Raw genomic sequence first — 18,026 nt, 5'->3', positions numbered from 1 at the left:
TTGGTCTCTCTAAATTCTAGGTGTGTGTGTGCATGGTTGTTTGCCCTGTCTGTCTCTGTGTTGCCCTGCGAAGTTTTTTTTCTCTAAAGGAACTGAATAAAACTTCCCTTTCCACAGGCAAAATTGAAGCTCTAAAGCTCTAAAAATGCTTATAGTTCAAACACGACATATACCTTAGCATGCAGGATGGAAACTTTCTTAACGCTACCGCAGAAGCTAGGAACTGTAGACTCTCTGGGGTGACAGCCAATCAGCATCAAGAAAAATAAACGGCGGCCCTGGATTAGCAGCTTTGCAAACGCCAGCCAATAGGATGTCAAGTAGCTGTTTCAGCTTGAAGTTGCTACAAAACATTTCAGATATGCTCTCCAGAGAAATCTGTGAACAGGTGGATTTTCCATCCCGTCTAAGACGATCGTCAGAGAATCCACACATCACTTCATGAAACTGTAAGAAAGGCCGCTGCAAAGATTATGGATTTTATACTTCTGCAATTATGTAAGATGTTTTTATCGATTTTTCACCGCTCGATCAATTTTTTTTTTTTAGAACCGTTGTCTGATTTTGTCAAAAGCTATCACTTACACAGTGGCAAGAAAATCATTTCATCTGATTCACTTTCAGTCACAAAAGCTGCCCGTTGTTTGGGTTCCGCAGCAGCAGCAGCAGCAGCAGCAGCAGCAGCAGCAGCAGCTTCGTTCTCTCCCGGCTGTGCGTGTTCTGCACACAAACCAGAAGGAGGAACAAGTGGCAGAGAGAGCTCAGCAGTTAGAAAATTGGTGTTATTGATTTGGAGCTCTGTTGTGTCTCAGAAGAGTTTTTTTTTTTCTTTTAACTTGTCAAGGTAAGGAGGTGGAGACCAAAGTTATCTCCCCCTGCAGCTGCTGGTTGCAGCCGCTTCGTCGTTAAATTGAGGGTTGGTGCTTGCGAGCGCTGACGTTTTTTTTGTTTGTTTTTTTTTTTTTAAATGAAACATGGTACAGCATTTATGGAAGCAAGTTATTCCAAGTAACGTCGCGTAAAATGAACTCGGTTGCACGGCTGAGATGCGGTTTGTTGTAAAAAGTGTTCATTTGCAGTAAAAAAAAAAAAAAAAAAAAAAAAAAAAATCAGGATTCAACATGTTTTCGGTGCTTTAATCAAGAAAAAAATGAAGAAAAAAAAACATAAGATTTTTTTGTTCATTTTTCCTTTGGTCAGCATTTGACTTTCTAAAATTAATGACATTTTATCATATTGTAAAACTTAAAAACGTAGAAAGTACAGAACTGATTAATGATGGGTATTTTCAGTGAATAGCCAGCATCGCTAACGTCTGGGTCAATAGAATAAACTACAATATAACCAATTCAAATCATTAAGTGATGATGCAAAGAATTTTTTATAACACCGTATCCATATTGGAAAATGAAACATTTTGAGTTGTTTTTGATATTTCAGTAACTTTGTGTCCCAGGTGCACCTGAATGCAGCAGCTGTCTCATCAACAAGAGATTCCTCCAATTGGGTTTAGAATGATGCATGAAGTTTGGGCTGACTAGACTTTTCTCCATTTCCTCTAAGATTTACATGCATCTAAATGTGAGTAATTCAGCTTCTATTGCACCACAAACCTGGAACAAACTTCAGGAAAACTTCAAAACAGCCAAATCATCGAGTTCCTATGAATCAAGGCCACAAACCCATCTGTTTAGAACTGGATTAGATCGGTAGTAACTGGAACATTTATCAATATAATTGATGTTGATAAATGTACTGATTATTTTTGATGGCTCTTCCTCCTCCTCCTCCTCCTCTTTCTCCTCCTCCTCCTCCTCCTCCTCCTCTGTCCCCAGTGAATGTCATGCACCTTGGACAGTCTGCCGGTCAGCGGCTGATTGAGGTCGGAGCGGCTGGCTGCCGGACACGCGGCTGAAAAGGCGAAGATTCTTTCCGGGGCAATTTCTCTGAAGGAACGGAGGCGGTTTTTCAAGCTGATGTCCATAATGATGATGCTGCAGAGCAATTTCCCAGAAATACTGCGCTCTTCCTCCAGACAGAAAATCACCTGCAAGTTTTTTTTCTTTTCCTTTTTTATTTTTTTTTTGTCCAATCCAAAGCATGCCGCCTTTCGTGTCTGGGCGATCCGCCGCGTACCGCGCTTTTTTTCTAATATTTCCGAGCTGCGCTTACAGAATCTTTAAATTACACGTTGCATTATTCCATCCAGGAAAAGGGGGGTGAAAAATAAATATCGCAATTTTGCACCTATAGCAGCATCACAGTCATGTTTATTTCACGAGAAAATTAAAAAAGCCTCCAAAAACAATTTTTTACAAGAAGTTCGTAGGCAAGACGGCGGCGGCGGCTCAGAACAGCAGCAGTTACACAATAACATAAACCACAGTCATTAAATATAGAGAACATAAGGAAATGATGGCCTTTTTGCCATTTTCTACAAAGAGGAAAATATTTCAACTAGGATTTTTTTAAATTATTATCATTATTACTATTCAAGACGCTGCTGCTTGTAAGAAATTGCAGACACTCGGAGCTGAATCATTTGGCGACGCGCTAAAGAGCATCATTTCAAACAACTTTGAAGCATCAATAATCATCCACCGCCTCAGAGCATGTCAAATGTCTAAGATGAAAAATATTAACAGTTCTGCTATATACATATGTACATGCAAAATACACTAAATGAAAGACAATGACTTGGCAACTAGAGAACATCGAGTGTCTGTACATAAGCAAATATGAATAAAATACAAATCTGTAAAGATGTAGAAAACTAAGCAAAACTGTGAGGGGCGAAATACTTCTCAACATAACTGGACTGGAACTCTTTTTACACTCCCCCAAAAAGTTATCTTTAATAAATATACAGTACAGACCAAAAATTTGGACACACCTTTCTAATTCAATGGGTTTTCTTTATTTTCATGACTATTTATAAGGCAAGAAATCCCACTTATTAACCTGACAGGGCAGGTTGACCTATGAAGTGAAAACCATTTCAGGTGACTACCTGTTGAAGCTCATCAAGAAAATGCAGAGTGTGTGCAAAGCAGTAATCACAGCTAAAGGTTGCTACTTTGAAGAAACTAGAATATAAGGGGTATTTTCAGTTGTTTTACACTTTTTTGTTTAGTGCATATTTCCACATGTGTTATTCATAGTTTTGATGCCTTCAGTGTGAATCTACAATGTCAATAGTTATGAAAATAAAGGAAACTCATTGAATTAAAAGGTGTGTCCAAACCTTTGGTCTGTACATATACATATACATATACAGTATATATAAATATGAATAAATAAATAAGTTGAAGGTTCGGGCTTTATTATAAATATGCAATAAAATATTCATAAAGCTTTGATCAGTAGAGTATATATCCAGGCGTGAAAGTGATTTTCTTCTGTAGATCTTCATTTATTGCATGTTAATCATTCCCTCTTCAATTTTTTCTTTCTTTTTTTTCTTTTTGGTGTCTAAAAATGACTCCAGGCAAAAAAAAGAGTCAAATATGAAGTCAAAGTTATATTTTGTAGTTATTTAAAAACCCACTTCCTGTTGAAAGTTTTGCTTTTGCCCCAGCAGAGTTTCTAATTTGTTTTTTTGTCTACTAAAAAAAAAAGCTACAAAGATTTCATTCATCTCTTAAGTCAGATATGGTTTTGTGTTAAAAATACAAATTCTTTGTGTTCATGCTACTGGGAAAACTTTGTGGCTCAGTGCAGAGATTCCCATCTTCAAACAGCTGATCAGACAACAGCATGAAAGGGGATGGATCAAACTGCAACGTTTTGTTAGCATTTAAAGTTATTCTCTTTACTCTCTGCTCAGATCTACATAGAAAAGCTACCACTGAGTATTAGGGCCAGTGTAAATGAAGAAGGGCATTTCCATCAAAAACCTCTGAAATTTTGAAATTAATCTAAGATGTTTGTTTATTTTGGGGGGAGGTGGGGTTTAGAAAAAAAATTAAATTTTCTGAGATTTAAAAGTAAAACATTTTCAACTTCCAACTCAGAAATTTCAAGACAATTTCCAAGATTAGTCTCAAAATTCCTGAGAATTTTCTCACAATGTTTTGACTTTTGGAGCACAGAAACTTCTAGAATTTTTCTGAGATTCATTTCAAAACCTCTGAGTTTTTTTTGGTAGAAATTTACTATCAGTCTTTGCCCAGATGACAAAGACTGACCGGGAATGTTGAGATTTCTCAACAATTTTTACTACAAAGAAATCTTTTCCACAGATTCGCTTGATTCACAGATTCGTGAAAACACGAGTCGGACGTCTTCGACGTGTTTACGTTTCCAATGAAGCACAAAGCACAACTGAAACACACAAAAAGTGAAAGCTCAACGCAACATTTTCTACCAATAAATGCATTACGCTTATTTTTATCTTTTAAAATACGCGTCAAGAACCGTGCAAACATAAACTCGAGTGGCAAAGGAATTTAACTGTCAATAACAGATTTTCTTTTTCCTTTTTCTTGTGGCAGCCGATGCATAAATGCATCAATTCCATTCTTATTTGTGCGACGCACTTCAGTTGTCACGTCTACGAAGTTGAGTTTGAAACTTTTTCTGTTTTCCTGTCTGACGCCGACTCACTCAGTTTGAGCATTTCAGTCTAAGGCTGTGCAGCTCCAAACATTAGCCGTTCTCTTCCCCGACTCACGCTGAGCATCGATCATTTGTAGAGGAAGAGAGACGTCTGCTGAAATATCCTCACGATTATCAGGAGATTTCCCCTGGTTCCCGCTCCTCGACGTGCAAAAGCCAACCATAAAGTGAACAAAATACAAAAAACAAAAACAGGGGATTGTCCCTCTGCGTTCTACCTGCAGTCTGAAAGGCCTTTGAGGCTGATGTACAGGGAGCTGACCATGGTGGCCTCCTCCTGCATGGACTCCTTCAGGTCGGCCTCGTCCACACACATGAGGGCGACCAGCCTCTCGGGCAGCTTCCCGCTGAACACCAGGTAGATGCAGGGGTTCACGCAGCTGTTCAGGCTGGCCAGCAGCATCAGGATGGTGAAGGTGGCCGCTGGAGAGAAAGAGGAAATACTGAATAGATGGCTTTCTCTTCATAACTACAACCCGTTATTATTTTTAAGTCGGAAGTCGTGTAGAAACAAGTGATAAAATGTGAAGGCTTAAAATTTTCAAAAGGGATGAATTTTGCTAAATTCACATTTTTGCACTTTTTTTGTACTTCCATTCGGGTCTTTAATGCGTCTAAAATAAAACAAACAAAAAAACAACTCAAGCACTTGAAAAGAAAAAAAACACATACACACACAGACGGTTTTTGGCAAAAGTTTATGTTTTTTGGTGTTTGAAAAACCTCCAGAATGCAACATCACAAGTCAGCAGGCACTGCCCCGCCCTCGCCGGGCAATCCCAGCAAGTCCAGCCTGTTACCTAGCAACCCAAGTGACGCTCAAGCACGTTTGATGAGCTGGTTTTACTGCTGTATGCAATGTATAATGGCTGCTGGAAAAGACAAGTGTTTTGTTGTTGACTTATTATCCAGAAACCACTTGCTGCGTTCTTGCTGGTTGTGCAGGAGGCCCCACTTCTGCTTTTCAAAGCTGCACGGTTGTATAATTGCACATCCGTTTGCATGCCATCTTCTTGTGCGAGGGTAAATGTTGAGTTGGGGGCGGGGTTGGAGGCAGGGCGTGGCCAGAAGCAGGTTATTTGGGTCTAAAGTGACAGGATGCCCTAAAACAGCTCATTCTGAAAGGAGCTCAAAACATGCAGAACTGAGCAGACTAAAATCGCATTATCTAATAATGATTATGTACAAAAAATGTTTAGGATCTATATCCTAACATGTCATTAAGAAGAATAATAGGCCACCTATAAAAGTTTCATCAAATCAAACTGAAAGTGTTTGGGTTGAAATTAAGTGTGTGTTACTTTTAATGGATTAGTTGGAGTCACGTCTCCGACCAATCCGATGGAGATTAGGCTATCTTGCAAATAAGAATGGGACAATCATAGAATCTGTTTATCAAAGCTGACAAACCTCATAAGTCTATCAGATGTACAAATACAAATACAGCTGCTTCTTACAGCTGTATTTGAAGCACAAGATGATTACACAAAGAAAGGTCTGGGACAGTTGAATACAAATGCATGCCACACTTTTAAAATTTTTAAATTTTTATTTTACTTTAAAGAACTAGTTTCCTTCACATCCTACTTGAGGGGTGTCTAAACCATTTGCCATATGGGTCAACCTCATTAAGTCAAAAGGACTTGCAGGCCAAAATATTCTTATTTTTTTCCCCCTTCTCAACAATAAACTGACCTGCAGAACTTTAATTAAACAAATAATACAGTCGAACTTTTTGTTGGAAAGGGATGTGTACATTTTTGTAGATCCAAATTGTTAAAAGTGTTTTGCCTCATTAAAAGAAAGGCATCCAGTTTTAAACTTTATTTAGTTCTTGACTGACAAATTTAAAAAAATAAAAATAAAACAGAAAAAGAATTGGGTCAAATCAGAGCAATAGGTCACCATCTTTGGAAATGCTTCCTGTATTTAGCCAAGTTTAGTAAATTTGTTCAAAGTGGATTTGAGTGCAGCAAAATTTGCTTTTGAGAAGATTGAGGTCCTTGCAGGAAAAAGTTTAAAAAAAAAAAAGGTTTAAAAGATGAGTACTTTTTGTTGTAGCCAGTGTTTTCTTTAATACAACATTTTTAATCTGTCTGTGAATTTGTTTTGCCCTAATAAAAAAAAAGACCTAATTTAAATCCACCGTCTGTGCTGGTTGAACAAACTTGCGTTGTTTTCGAATCGTAGTCTGGGGCTGGAAGTGCCATTTGGACACCCCGGCTTTACTTTACGCAACACTTTCTGTAGGTTTATTCTATTAAACAATACATGTAGGTTTGGGAATATGAAGTGAGGAAATGTGAGAGAGTTCATTAGACCTTATTGTGGGCTCAGTAAATCTCTTACACTGGGTGGGCGCCTCGGCGTCCCAGACGGACCAGAGCTGCACGGTGAAGAACGGCGTCCAGCAGACGACGTAGGCCAGCACGATCACCACGGTCATCTTCACCGTCTTGACCCGCGCCTTCGACAGCCCCACCACGCAGCTCGCCCGGGAGGACAGCGGCCTGCTCGCCGCCTCCCCCGCAGCCCCGGCGTGGTGGCGCGCCTTCAGGTGGATGTTGGCGTGCACGGCGCGGCAGATGCGCACCTGGCACACGATCACGATGAGAATCGGCAGGACGAATATCACCAGAGTGGTCCAGGTCACGTAGGCCCTCAGCCCCCACGGCGCGACGAACTGACCCCAGCAGTCGTAGACCCCCGGAGCGACCTCGACCCGGGAGAAGATGAAGACCTGCGGGAGGCTGCCGACGAAGGAGACGCACCAGGCGGCGCAGACGGGGCCGTTCCAGCGCGCCCTCTTCCGCTGGAAAGTCACCATGGGGTTGCAGATGGCTTGGTAGCGGTCGATGGTCATCACCACGATCATGTAGGTGGAGGCGAACATCCCGACCACCTGCAGGTACTTCACCAGGCGACACAGGATGTCCGGGCCGATGAATCTGTCAGTGATGTCCCACATGAGCTGCGGGCACACTTGGAAGAACGCGACCACCAGGTCGGCGACGCACAGGTGCAAGACGAAGACGCGCATCCTGGAGAGCTGCTTCCGCCGCTTCCACAGCGCCAGCAGGAGCCCGAAGTTCAGGAGCCCCGCGGCGACGAAGATGATGGACAGCAGGGCTATCTCCAGGCGAGCCAGCCGCTCGTCGCGGGGCTCGTCCCCGGCCGGGACGGCCTCCGAACTGGCGTTGCTGGTGTTCGCGCTGGACCAAGCCATGCCGGTCACTCCGACGAACGCCGGCCAGAGGGGCCCCGCACCATTACGCAGCCGACGCAGGTGGAGAGACGTTTGAATATTACAAACACAAAGCAGGCGGAATGAAACTCACCAAGCTTATTAAAAAGTCAAAAGATGGCCGGAGGAGATTGCAGACCATTGTTTCAATAACTAGGAAGCTGGTTCAAGTGAACTGGGGAGCGGAGAGCGGAGAGCAGATGGTTTTATATCTCATCTGGGCAGGAGGGAGGAGCGACCTCACAGAACGCAGGAGTTGTTTCCAACCAAAGAAGGTGGAGAGAAAATGGAAAGGCAAGACAGAAAACATTTAAAAGTATCACTTTTTGGAAATAGACAAACGATAAAATCAAATGCTCAAGACGCATCTTCAGTCCTCTTTTTTTAAATGAATCCAATTTATTTTCAAGTCTTATTTTAAATTTTTAAGAATGGACACCCTGTCCATAAATTAATCCTGTTGTGAATAAATCTCAAATTACAATCATCACCCCATCCATATTTCAGTATTAAGTATTTGAGAAGGATTTATTGATTTTAAGCGGCAATACATTTTTTTTTTTTTTTTTGCCTGTTAGATTGACTTTCAACAGGCCTCGATTCACACTATTTACATTATTGGCCAAAATGATAAATCACACAAGTGGTGGTGGAAACATACTGGCAAACAAAACTAAAAATCAGAAACTTTTGGGTTATTCTTATAATAACATCCTTATTTTAATAATCAGCAAGAGTACAGCATTTACATGTTGATTTCTAGCTAAATAATTTTGAAAACTAGAAGCAGCAGAGTGGAGTTTCCTTCCACTCTAAAACAATCCAACATTATTTTGTCAGCCTATAACATGAAATCATATACAGATCAACTGGAGTTTGTGGTTCCAACATGACAAAATATTAAAAATTTCAAAGGGTGTGAATACTTGTATAAGGCACTGGACGAAGCATTTTATTCCACCGGCAAAAATCCGTGCAGCTACGCTTTGTCTTCACACACAGGTGGTAAAATAAGGGTTTAAGCATCAGCCTTTTTTTTTTTTTAAAGAAAAACTTCAAAGCAGACAGCTGCAAAGCCAAATATACCTGTCCAAAGTGCTGCCTCTGCAGATTTGAATCGAAATGAAAATGAAAAGTGCATACACACGTCTTCCTTTTGTAGTGTCCTTATTCACAACATGCTGCAGCTACTCTAACCATACAGTATCTGGCTGCAGTGCAGTTAAACACAAAAACCCTTTGAGTTTTTTTCCCCCTTTGTCTAAAATAAAGAGAACACCTTAAACAACACTTGAGCGCGGCTATTTAAACCACCATGGCAACCAGTTGCTGTTTTATTCAAAGCTTCACATGACTCAGCAGTTCGTCTTTATCCATCTGGTATCGACTTTTCTTCCAGATGTCACGGAGCTCCTGCAGGTTGGTGCCAATTTCCTTCCCCGATGCGACGCCCATCTTCCTCAGATCGTGGCCGCTGACGGGGAAGCGAGGCACCGACCACCTCTGGAGCTCCGCCAGCAGCTTCTCCTCACCTTGATACTTCAGCAGCTCACACACTTTGCTCTGAGAGTCCGGCTCCCGGCTCTGGGTAGTGCGAGATATTACAGATATGACTTATTTACGATGAACATATAAAAAACAGATTCAAATGGTTCAAACTTGTGAAAGCAGATCTGACCTTTCACCTGGCAATAAACAATTTACCAATCCCAATACAACTTTTTCCATTTCTGATGCAATACCGATATCGCAGCTTTGAGTACAAATTAATCAACTAACCAATGCGTCTGTGTGTGGCGCTGCTGGATCGGACTAAATTCTGGAGCGGAATGGTTCTATTGATGTGCTTTTATCAGGGATTTTAGACGCGAGTCGCTATAATCCAATATTCATCTTTTGGTTGATATCAAATCGTCTTTAATTTGACAAATATGTTCTGACAGATTTAAAATCACAGCTGTCACAAATTTTCTACAAACTTTGATCAACTTAAAAAATAAAAAGAAGAGTTTAAAAAACTAAGCTGCTTCACTTCCCTTTATTTTAAAAGGTAATGATAGGAGTGCCAATATTTGTGCCAGGGAGTTTTGAATCTTATAATGAGAAAGTTTCTCGTACGGACGAGGAACTGCTTCTGAATTTATTTTCTAGCTCTGGCAGTTAAACCCTGCCACTCAGCAGAAGAAAGAAAAGATTGGACTAAATGTACTTTAAATATGCTTTACAAGCTAGCGTTTTTAGAGCCTGATTCACAGAATCAACCTTCGAAGGCACTAAAAGGCTGCAATCATCCACACATGAAAATTGGTCGAAAATTTACAAGAAAATGGGGATGCAACCTTAAAATTGGTTTGGTACGCAGGCACAAATAATCATCAGCTTGTTCCTGCAGACTTACATCAATAATAAAGTCTGTGAAAGGTCTGAGGTCGTCTGGCTCTTCGTCGCTCTTGCGGAGCGTCCGCCTGTGCTTGACCAGGAACAGAGCCAGCGTCTTCTCCTCCCTGGACACCTTCAGCCGCAGGTCCGTCCTGTCCACGTCGTCCGGGCCGTGGAACAGGGCCGCCAGGACCGTCATGGGTTTGGGAGAGTGGGCGCTGGCGTTCCCCCATACGCGCTTCACCTCGTCAACGCCGCCATCTGGAGGCAAACCTTGGGGTGTAGCGGGGAGACGAGCAGAACTGGAATGAACAGAAACTCGAGGAGGAGAATTCGACGCATTTCTGTGAAGGTTTGAAAGCAGTGGTGCCCAAAGTGGGTCCTCGAGGGCCCCGGCATCCTGCAGGGTTTAGTTCTCTCCCTGGTTTAACGCACCTGGATCCAATGATGGCTCGTTAGAAGGCCTAAGAAGAACATTGACATGCTGAAAATATAATTACTGCCAGAGAGAGAACTAAAATGTGCAGGATGCCGGCCCTCGAGGACCCACCTTGGGTCCCTGTTTTAAAGTGAAGTCATAAATAATAAAAAAATAAATTAATAAAAATAAATAAATAAAAAAAGAGACCTAAAAATCCAAAAGTTTAATTTAAAATGAAACTCATTTACTCCCTGGCTCCATTCTTTAGGCATGTTTCAGCTGAACAGCTTCAGCCTACATCTTTTCGATTTGTGCAACATTTATGAATTGTTTCTATTTCGCTTCATTTTGAATCTCATTGATCGCACTCGGAGTGTTGATTGTAACAACTATTGTTATTTGTGTTCATGTGCTTTAGATTGAATAAACTATTTTAGCTCAGATTTCATATATTTTAAAAATGCCTGAATCAAAATCTGCTCTTATGTTAGTATTTTCTAAAGTCCAACGTTTCTCACCGATGTACTGAGCTAAGTCCAGGTCGTAGAGGAGCTCCAGCAGATGAGCAGCATGGTTCCCCACCACCATCTTCTTTAACTCCACCCAGATTCTTTCTCCTGATATGGCTGCCAGCCCTCGGCCGTTTTCCCTGATGGCAGTCAGAGTCTCGGGCTCGTGCTCGTCGGCCTTTAAAGCCACCCTGCCGTAAAACCTGGGGCAAAACAACAACACTGTGACCAACTGAACCACTTGTTTAGAAATAACCGCACACCACTTCCGGTTTCCACAAGTGAGGCTGCCTACCTGAAATACCTCAGTATTCTCAGGTAATCTTCTTTTATCCTCTGCTCAGCGCTGCCGACGAACCGGACTTTGTGGTTCTGGAGGTCTTCGTAGCCTTTGAAATAGTCGTATAGCGTTCCGTCGAGCCCTGCCAGACGCATAGTGGACCGCTTGGGATTAAAACGTGATCACTGTTCATCAACGAAGTTCCTTTTCGTTCGGCAGTGGAGTTACCCAGAAACATAGAGTTGATAGTGAGGTCTCTGCGCTCGGCGTCTTTCTGCCAGTCGGTGGTGAACTCCACCTCCGCATGCCGGCCATCCGTCTCAACGTCCACTCGCAGAGTGGTCACCTCAAAGTTCTCATTGTGCAACTGAGGAGGACAAAGGTTAAAAACTTTATTTATTTCAATAATTAAATGAAAAAAAAAAACTAACTAGGTCTCAGATAATATTATCTCAATACATTAAGTATTGAGATAATACTTAATTATGCTCTTATTGTAGCATAAGCATTTCAAAAGCTTATGCTCTCATGGCATCGCAGAGTTCATAAAACGTTGTGTGTCAATGGAACGTCTTGAATCCCAAACATTGACTCCAATTTCCCCAAAATGCCTCATATGTAACCGCTCCCAAGTATAAGGGGCTTGTTGCTCCAACGGCTGAATAAGACGTCGACATCTCCTCTCTTGGCCGACAGATGAAGAGCACTAGTGGCTGAATTATAAATATATCTCATGTAGCTGTTTACATCGGTCGCTGCCAAGATTTTTAATGATTTACAGCATGAACAAGCGTTTATTCACGTGTATTTTAAATTGAATTTCTTCCTCTATGAAAACACAGCAATTGCAAAATTGTGCTTTTTCGACCTAAGCAGAATATTGCCAGCGTCACATCCCCAACTAGCAGAAGATTTGCACACAGTTTTAATAAAAACGCAGCTAGTGAAGCGCCTCACATCACAATCCCACCAACTCTTGGGTCCAAACAGCCTTCTCTTCAGAAGCTGCGGTCAGTGCACCCCAGAAGGCCGTCGCTGTTAGAAGCCCTTTCTTTTTTCACTATCCATCCCATCACCAGGCCGCAGCAAACAAAACTCATTTTCAAATCTCATCATATCCGGATTTTATTTTATGTTGCAACAAACTTTTCAGTGAGCTCAAAGCTGGACTATAAAGTAAGCATTAGTTCACTTCGTTCGCTAGACCCTGATTGCATTCACTTCAGCTGTCCCATAACCTGAAACTGATGCTCCATGTGATTCGTTAATCTGACGTTTGGATTGGACGAGGAGAAGAATCAACTTTCATAAGGAATGCGAGGCAGCACACACACTCTGTTATAGGCTTCAATGCTGCCGCTCAATATCTCTGAGAGCCTCGGCTCAGCCTCGACGCTGCCTGCAGCTGAAAGGTGAGATGAAACCAACCGTCATAAACGGCAGTGGAAGAAATGAAGCTGCATCAGCAATGATCCAACTGCTGATTACTCCCAGGTTTTACTCCACCAGTACATCTTCTCATTTCTTCCCTTGACTTTATCTGGAGTCAGCTTTTTTTTTTTAAAAAAAAGAAAAGAGAAAGAGAGAGAGAGTAGAGTTGCTTCCCAGGATGTTTAACATCTTTAATAGGACGTTCATTAAACCTCATGTAAAGCCAGACCTTTATTGTTATTGGCCTGATATAGTTTGGGCTGAATAAACAATAAAATAACAGAGAAGAATTTAGTTTAAAAAATAATAATTAGTTATTTGTACTTGATTTGACTTTTGTAACCTTCTAAAGTTGCAGCTTAAAGATGTTAACAGGTTTATCAGTATGAATCCAGAACAGTTGATCGGGCAGGCTGGCGCTAACAGTTAGCTTAGGAGGGACCAAGACCAAAGTGGATGTTGATCTCATTTAAACAACTTCAATCTCAAATATGTTTAATTCAAACATCCCCTTAATGAACCTTGACTGCATCTCCAGTTTATATTAGATGGTTATTCATACAGAAGTACATGACTATTTACACAGGAGATGGAGGTAGAAGATGGTAACCCATGATTTTCCTCCTGTGGGAACTGTGCAGAGTACAGAACATGAAGCGACTCTGGTTTGTGTAACAGTTTGAACAAATGCAAAGTCTCAGGCTAGCCGTTAGCTTCAACTTCCAGGACAAGCTTTAGCTTTGCCCCAGATGATTCATACCACTGGGAGATTTAAGTTTCCAGTGGTGGAAATACTTCCGCTAGTGCGCTAACAGCAAAGCTAACTTTTAGTTTAGCGCTTTAGCTAATATTAGCAAAGCTCTAATATTTAGTGCTTTGCACTAACTTGGCTGTTTTTTATGCTTTCAGTTCATGTCTGAAGTTTTAGTCACCAACTGTTATTAATTCTTGAAGTAGTTTGATGTTTATGTTCTTGCTCTTATTTTGAACTGGGTGAACAAATAACTTCAAACAAGAAGCATACAGGAATAAAATAAAATACAGACTTTGAATAACAATATTTAAACATAAATATCTAAGAAGATTATACAACTGGTAAATTATTATAATTATTATTAAAGTTGGTGCTTTAGCAAAAGCTTCTAAACTAATGTCTATGAGTATTGCTTTAGTGATAGCGCAACTAACGTTTTAGCTAGCGGTGCCCACCACTTAAGGTTATAAACAAAAGAAGGAAAACTTTTCATTTCCTTTCAGAATCAAACTTGTTGGTTGCCATGGGACAGTAATACGAATAATTTGGGGCATAACTGTAATCTGGGGAGAACTAAATTAATTCTAACAGAACCACTGTAATAAATATCCCTTTAAACTACTACTATAAAGTATTTTTTGACTGATCAGACAGGTTGTGAGGCTGGGCCAACAGCTCACATGGTTACAATTTCGATTCATCAAACTGGTTATTTAATCATTCATGGCCACGTGTTCGTAAAACAATTCATTAAGTGCATTTTTCTTCACCCTACTTTTGGCTTTCCTTAAAACTAAAGCTTGAGGCAAAGTGCACAAGCTAACAACTACAACTCTTATTTTCATAGCTATGTAATGAAGCTGAAAAGAGTTTTATTCCTCAAAAACACTCATCTTCAACAACCTACACAGAACCACGGATTATGGATGCTTGGGGGGTTTTGTAGCGCTAAATGATAAAATAGATTGTGCATTCATTTTTAAAGAAACAGGAGACAAGAAGTCAATGTCCAATAAGTTGAAGAAAACTGTTTCACAGCCTGATATCTTTGGTCCAACGACATCTGGCAGTGCAACATTCCTGCTGATCCTCTCATCTGCAGACACTTCCAGCTTTTTTGATCTCCTGCCCAAACAAACAGTAATTATTCAGCCGTCTACCTCTGGAGACAGAAGCGAAACTGATGCACGCAGCTCCGGTAGCAGAGGGATTTCATTAGAATCCAGCTTTGGTAACAAGTTCTCTTTTATGCCAGATGACGGTTTAGTTACGGAAATATCGCTTTAACAAACTTTCATCTATTTACCTTTAAGTATCAAGAATATGATACTTAAAGGTACTATGATACAGGGCTGCGCAGAGGCGCAATTGGTAGAACTGCTGCCTTGCAGCAAGAAGGTCCTGGGTTCGATTCTTTCTGCATAGAGTCAGTCCAAAATCATGACTGTCAGGTAAACTGGTCTCTCTAAATTCTCCCTAGGTGTGAGTGTGTGTGCATGGTTGTTTGTCCCGTCTGTCTCTGTGTTGCCCTGTAACAGACTGGTGACCTGTCCAGGTGACGCCGCCTCTTTCCCAGAGTGTTAGCTGGAGATAGGAACCAGCACCTCCCGACCCCACAGGGACAAGGGTGTTAAAAAAGGGATGAAATGGATGGACTATGATACTTAATCTAACACTTTAGGTTAAAGAAAAAGAGCTGATATGAAGACAGCTTTTCAAATAATCACTAAAAAGCATATTTTTTTGTATTTGTTGCCATTAAAAAGATTCAGCTTCTTACCCGTGCGGTAATGGTGCCGTGCTTCTCTCCTTTATTGTTGATCAACCTGATTCCAGCATCTTGAAACATGCGCTTCATCTCCTCCGGAGTGGCTGTGGTGGCAAAGTCCACGTCTTCAGGCCGTTTCCCGGACAGCAGATCCCGCACAGCGCCGCCAGCGATCCGCAGCTCGTACTGGTGCTTCTCAAACAGCTCTGGAGAAACGAGATTCTGAGTTATTTACAAGTCAGATTCTCAAATAGTAGCGATGCACCGATTCCGATTTTGGCCGATACCGATTTTTTTATTTATTATTTTGTATAATCAACATTGTCAGATCTTATAAAGGTCACAAAACAACTTCAATATTCAAATCTAATTTTGTTGAAAAACACTGAACAATATGCAGACTTGCTTAGCTGCACAATAGTTGGCACTCTTGAATATAAATGAAAAGTTTAGAGCATTCCTTTCCAAATTACAATAAACTAAAATAAAAATCTGTTCCATGTCTTTTTTTCCCCCCACATTTTAAAAACAAACTACTTGCACAACAGGTTAGACTACAGACCTGTTTTGAACCTATTATGAAATATAAAGCGCACAGCAGTATTTTTGTTTTTACTAAATCACAAAGCTTGAGGTCAGTGGACGACAAAGTCACAAAATATCTTACAACCCTCGATAAAGTGTCCTGAGTTTTAGCTTTATTTATACCAAAATCTTTACATAAGTAGACTAAACAGCTGACTTCTCAAGACTAGTGGTTACAAATTATTTTTGAGACAGAAAAAAGGGTGAATGTTTACATCAGAGGGTGAACTTGCATCATTATTAATATACTTTTTGAAAAATGTTTCAAAATGACAATATTATTATTTATCGCAATAATTTCTGGAACAATTTATTGTCCAGCAACATTTATTATCGTGACAGGCCTTCAGGTGATCTATTTTTATTCATTTTGAAAAAAATGCTTATTTAAATCTAAATGCCTGATTCCAGAATCAGGGGTGCCACCAGGAATCTTGGGCCCCCTGACAAAAAAATTTAAATGCCCCCCGCAGCTGCTGTTACAATTTCTTGAGTCAATTGAACCCATAAAAAGCGTCACAATTTTAAAGGCTTGCTACTGCCTTGCTTTCTTTGGTTCAATACTGATACGAGCACAATATTTACTGCTCATGAATTTAACATCCAACAGTCCACATATAGTATGCAAGTAGGTTGCTTAAATTTTTTCTATTAGTTTTAGATTACTGAAATGTCTCTCCCCACGAGCAACAGTCATAGGCAACGTGCAAAATACACATGAAGCAATCCAGACGTCTCAAAAAATGCTATGTAGTTAAATTTTATTCAAGCTGCAGTATATAACTTTAATAAAAATATGTTTTCTCCATCTTTGTTAAAGTTGCCATCATGTCAGATGATCTGTGAAAACAATCAATCTCCTCCACCTCCTCCCTGAGCTGCTATTGCTAGCTAAAGTAGTGCAACACTCTGGCCAAAACAACCAATCAGAACCAGGAGGAGGGTCTTAGTGTTGTCAATCAACCTCATTCACTCGCTGCTAAATGTGCTAATGGTGGAGATTTTATATTTTTTCTTAGTATCGTAACTGCCACAGTCGTTCTTGTCTTCCACTGACTGCTGCTGAACATCGTCACCGTCAAGTGCGCCAAGAAGGAACGAACCATTTCATGCAGATCCAGGGGGATTCAGGGCAAATATGGATGTGTGTTTTTTGTTCTGGGAGTGGGAACATTACATTTTTACTGCTACAAACAATCTTTGAAAACACAATATGATTAATTTTGTAACTGACAGGGCCCCAAGTTTTTTATTTTATTTCTATGAACAAAAAATAAATACATAAATTTTGGAGGGCCCCCTGTTGGTCAGGGGCCCTTAGAATGATCATAACTTCCCCCCCTATACGGCCCCTGACCAGAATTAACATAGGGGTCAAGTAGTCAAAATATTAAACAGAAGTTTAATATTTTTGTTGAAAAAATATTAAACTTCTGTAAATTGATAAATATGTAAATGATGGTGTTAGATAAGCACATAATATCGCATCAAATCTTTGCCAGACTTGTGAATTGAACTGAATCCACTCTGAGTTTTTTCCCTATCAAGTCGTGTGTATTCACCTGCTATTCCATTCAGCCCATCAGTGAAGAGAGACTTGAACTCGCTAGTCTTCAGCCGCATGGTGAACAGACTCCTCCATACACTATGACTGATCACAGCAGGTCTGAAAAATCTGCTCCACATCTACACAGAGAGAGAGAGAGAGAGAGAACAAGTCAGGTCGCTCAGTTTGGGTTCGCTTGCAGTAAATGAGGAGCTAGCTGGCTAACATGTGATTGGAGGACAGTTCACTGCGGTATAAATAACGGTCTCGAAGCACCGGGCACACTGTCAGAACATGTCAGCATCAGCCGCTTATGGAAAACAGAAAAAAACCGGCACACTTTATAAACCAACAACACAGTTTTCACCGAAAATTATCTTTCTGTCATCTCTGGTCTCCTCACGAAGCGATGCCGGAAGAGTTTTAGAAAACGTGCGCTCACCGACCAATGGCGTGAGAGTTTTTCGGTCACGTAAGGCGGGGTTTATAACG

The 18,026-nt window shown here is 40.8% G+C and overlaps 2 protein-coding genes across 2 annotated transcripts; both read right to left on the bottom strand.

Moving 5' to 3' along the window:
• Positions 1-3,593: 3,593 nt before the first annotated feature.
• On the bottom strand, positions 3,594-7,950 carry avpr2b.1 (arginine vasopressin receptor 2b, tandem duplicate, 1). The gene is made up of 2 exons (XM_032550426.1): positions 6,967-7,950; positions 3,594-5,040 (listed from the first exon to the last, which is right to left on the bottom strand). The coding sequence occupies exons 1-2, from the start codon at positions 7,841-7,843 to the stop codon at positions 4,832-4,834; spliced, it is 1,086 nt and encodes a 361-aa protein (XP_032406317.1). The 5' UTR covers positions 7,844-7,950; the 3' UTR covers positions 3,594-4,831.
• A 454-nt stretch (positions 7,951-8,404) lies between these two features.
• On the bottom strand, positions 8,405-17,988 carry trnt1 (tRNA nucleotidyl transferase, CCA-adding, 1). The gene is made up of 8 exons (XM_032550425.1): positions 17,902-17,988; positions 17,551-17,674; positions 15,416-15,609; positions 11,679-11,817; positions 11,466-11,592; positions 11,180-11,373; positions 10,260-10,513; positions 8,405-9,445 (listed from the first exon to the last, which is right to left on the bottom strand). The coding sequence occupies exons 2-8, from the start codon at positions 17,672-17,674 to the stop codon at positions 9,200-9,202; spliced, it is 1,278 nt and encodes a 425-aa protein (XP_032406316.1). The 5' UTR covers positions 17,902-17,988; the 3' UTR covers positions 8,405-9,199.
• Between the last annotated feature and the right edge of the window lie 38 nt (positions 17,989-18,026).

This window comes from Xiphophorus hellerii, chromosome 20 (genome assembly GCF_003331165.1).
Source record: "Xiphophorus hellerii strain 12219 chromosome 20, Xiphophorus_hellerii-4.1, whole genome shotgun sequence".
Taxonomy (NCBI): domain Eukaryota; kingdom Metazoa; phylum Chordata; class Actinopteri; order Cyprinodontiformes; family Poeciliidae; genus Xiphophorus; species Xiphophorus hellerii.
This window is presented reverse-complemented; position numbering and strand designations above follow the sequence as displayed.

What these genes read in the sequence shown, in the direction of transcription:
- avpr2b.1 (XM_032550426.1), bottom strand. Translation starts at nt 7,843, where the DNA reads ATGGCTTGGTCCAGCGCGAACACCAGCAACGCCAGTTCGGAGGCCGTC. An exon ending in CGCCGAGGCGCCCACCCAGT is followed by an intron (nt 5,041 to 6,966) that starts GTAAGAGATTTA and finishes CTTTCTCTCCAG; the next exon opens with CGGCCACCTTCACCATCCTG.
- trnt1 (XM_032550425.1), bottom strand. Translation starts at nt 17,674, where the DNA reads ATGTGGAGCAGATTTTTCAGACCTGCTGTGATCAGTCATAGTGTATGG. An exon ending in TGGGCTGAATGGAATAGCAG is followed by an intron (nt 15,610 to 17,550) that starts GTGAATACACAC and finishes TCGTTTCTCCAG; the next exon opens with AGCTGTTTGAGAAGCACCAG. An exon ending in AGAATACTGAGGTATTTCAG is followed by an intron (nt 11,374 to 11,465) that starts GTAGGCAGCCTC and finishes GTTTTGCCCCAG; the next exon opens with GTTTTACGGCAGGGTGGCTT.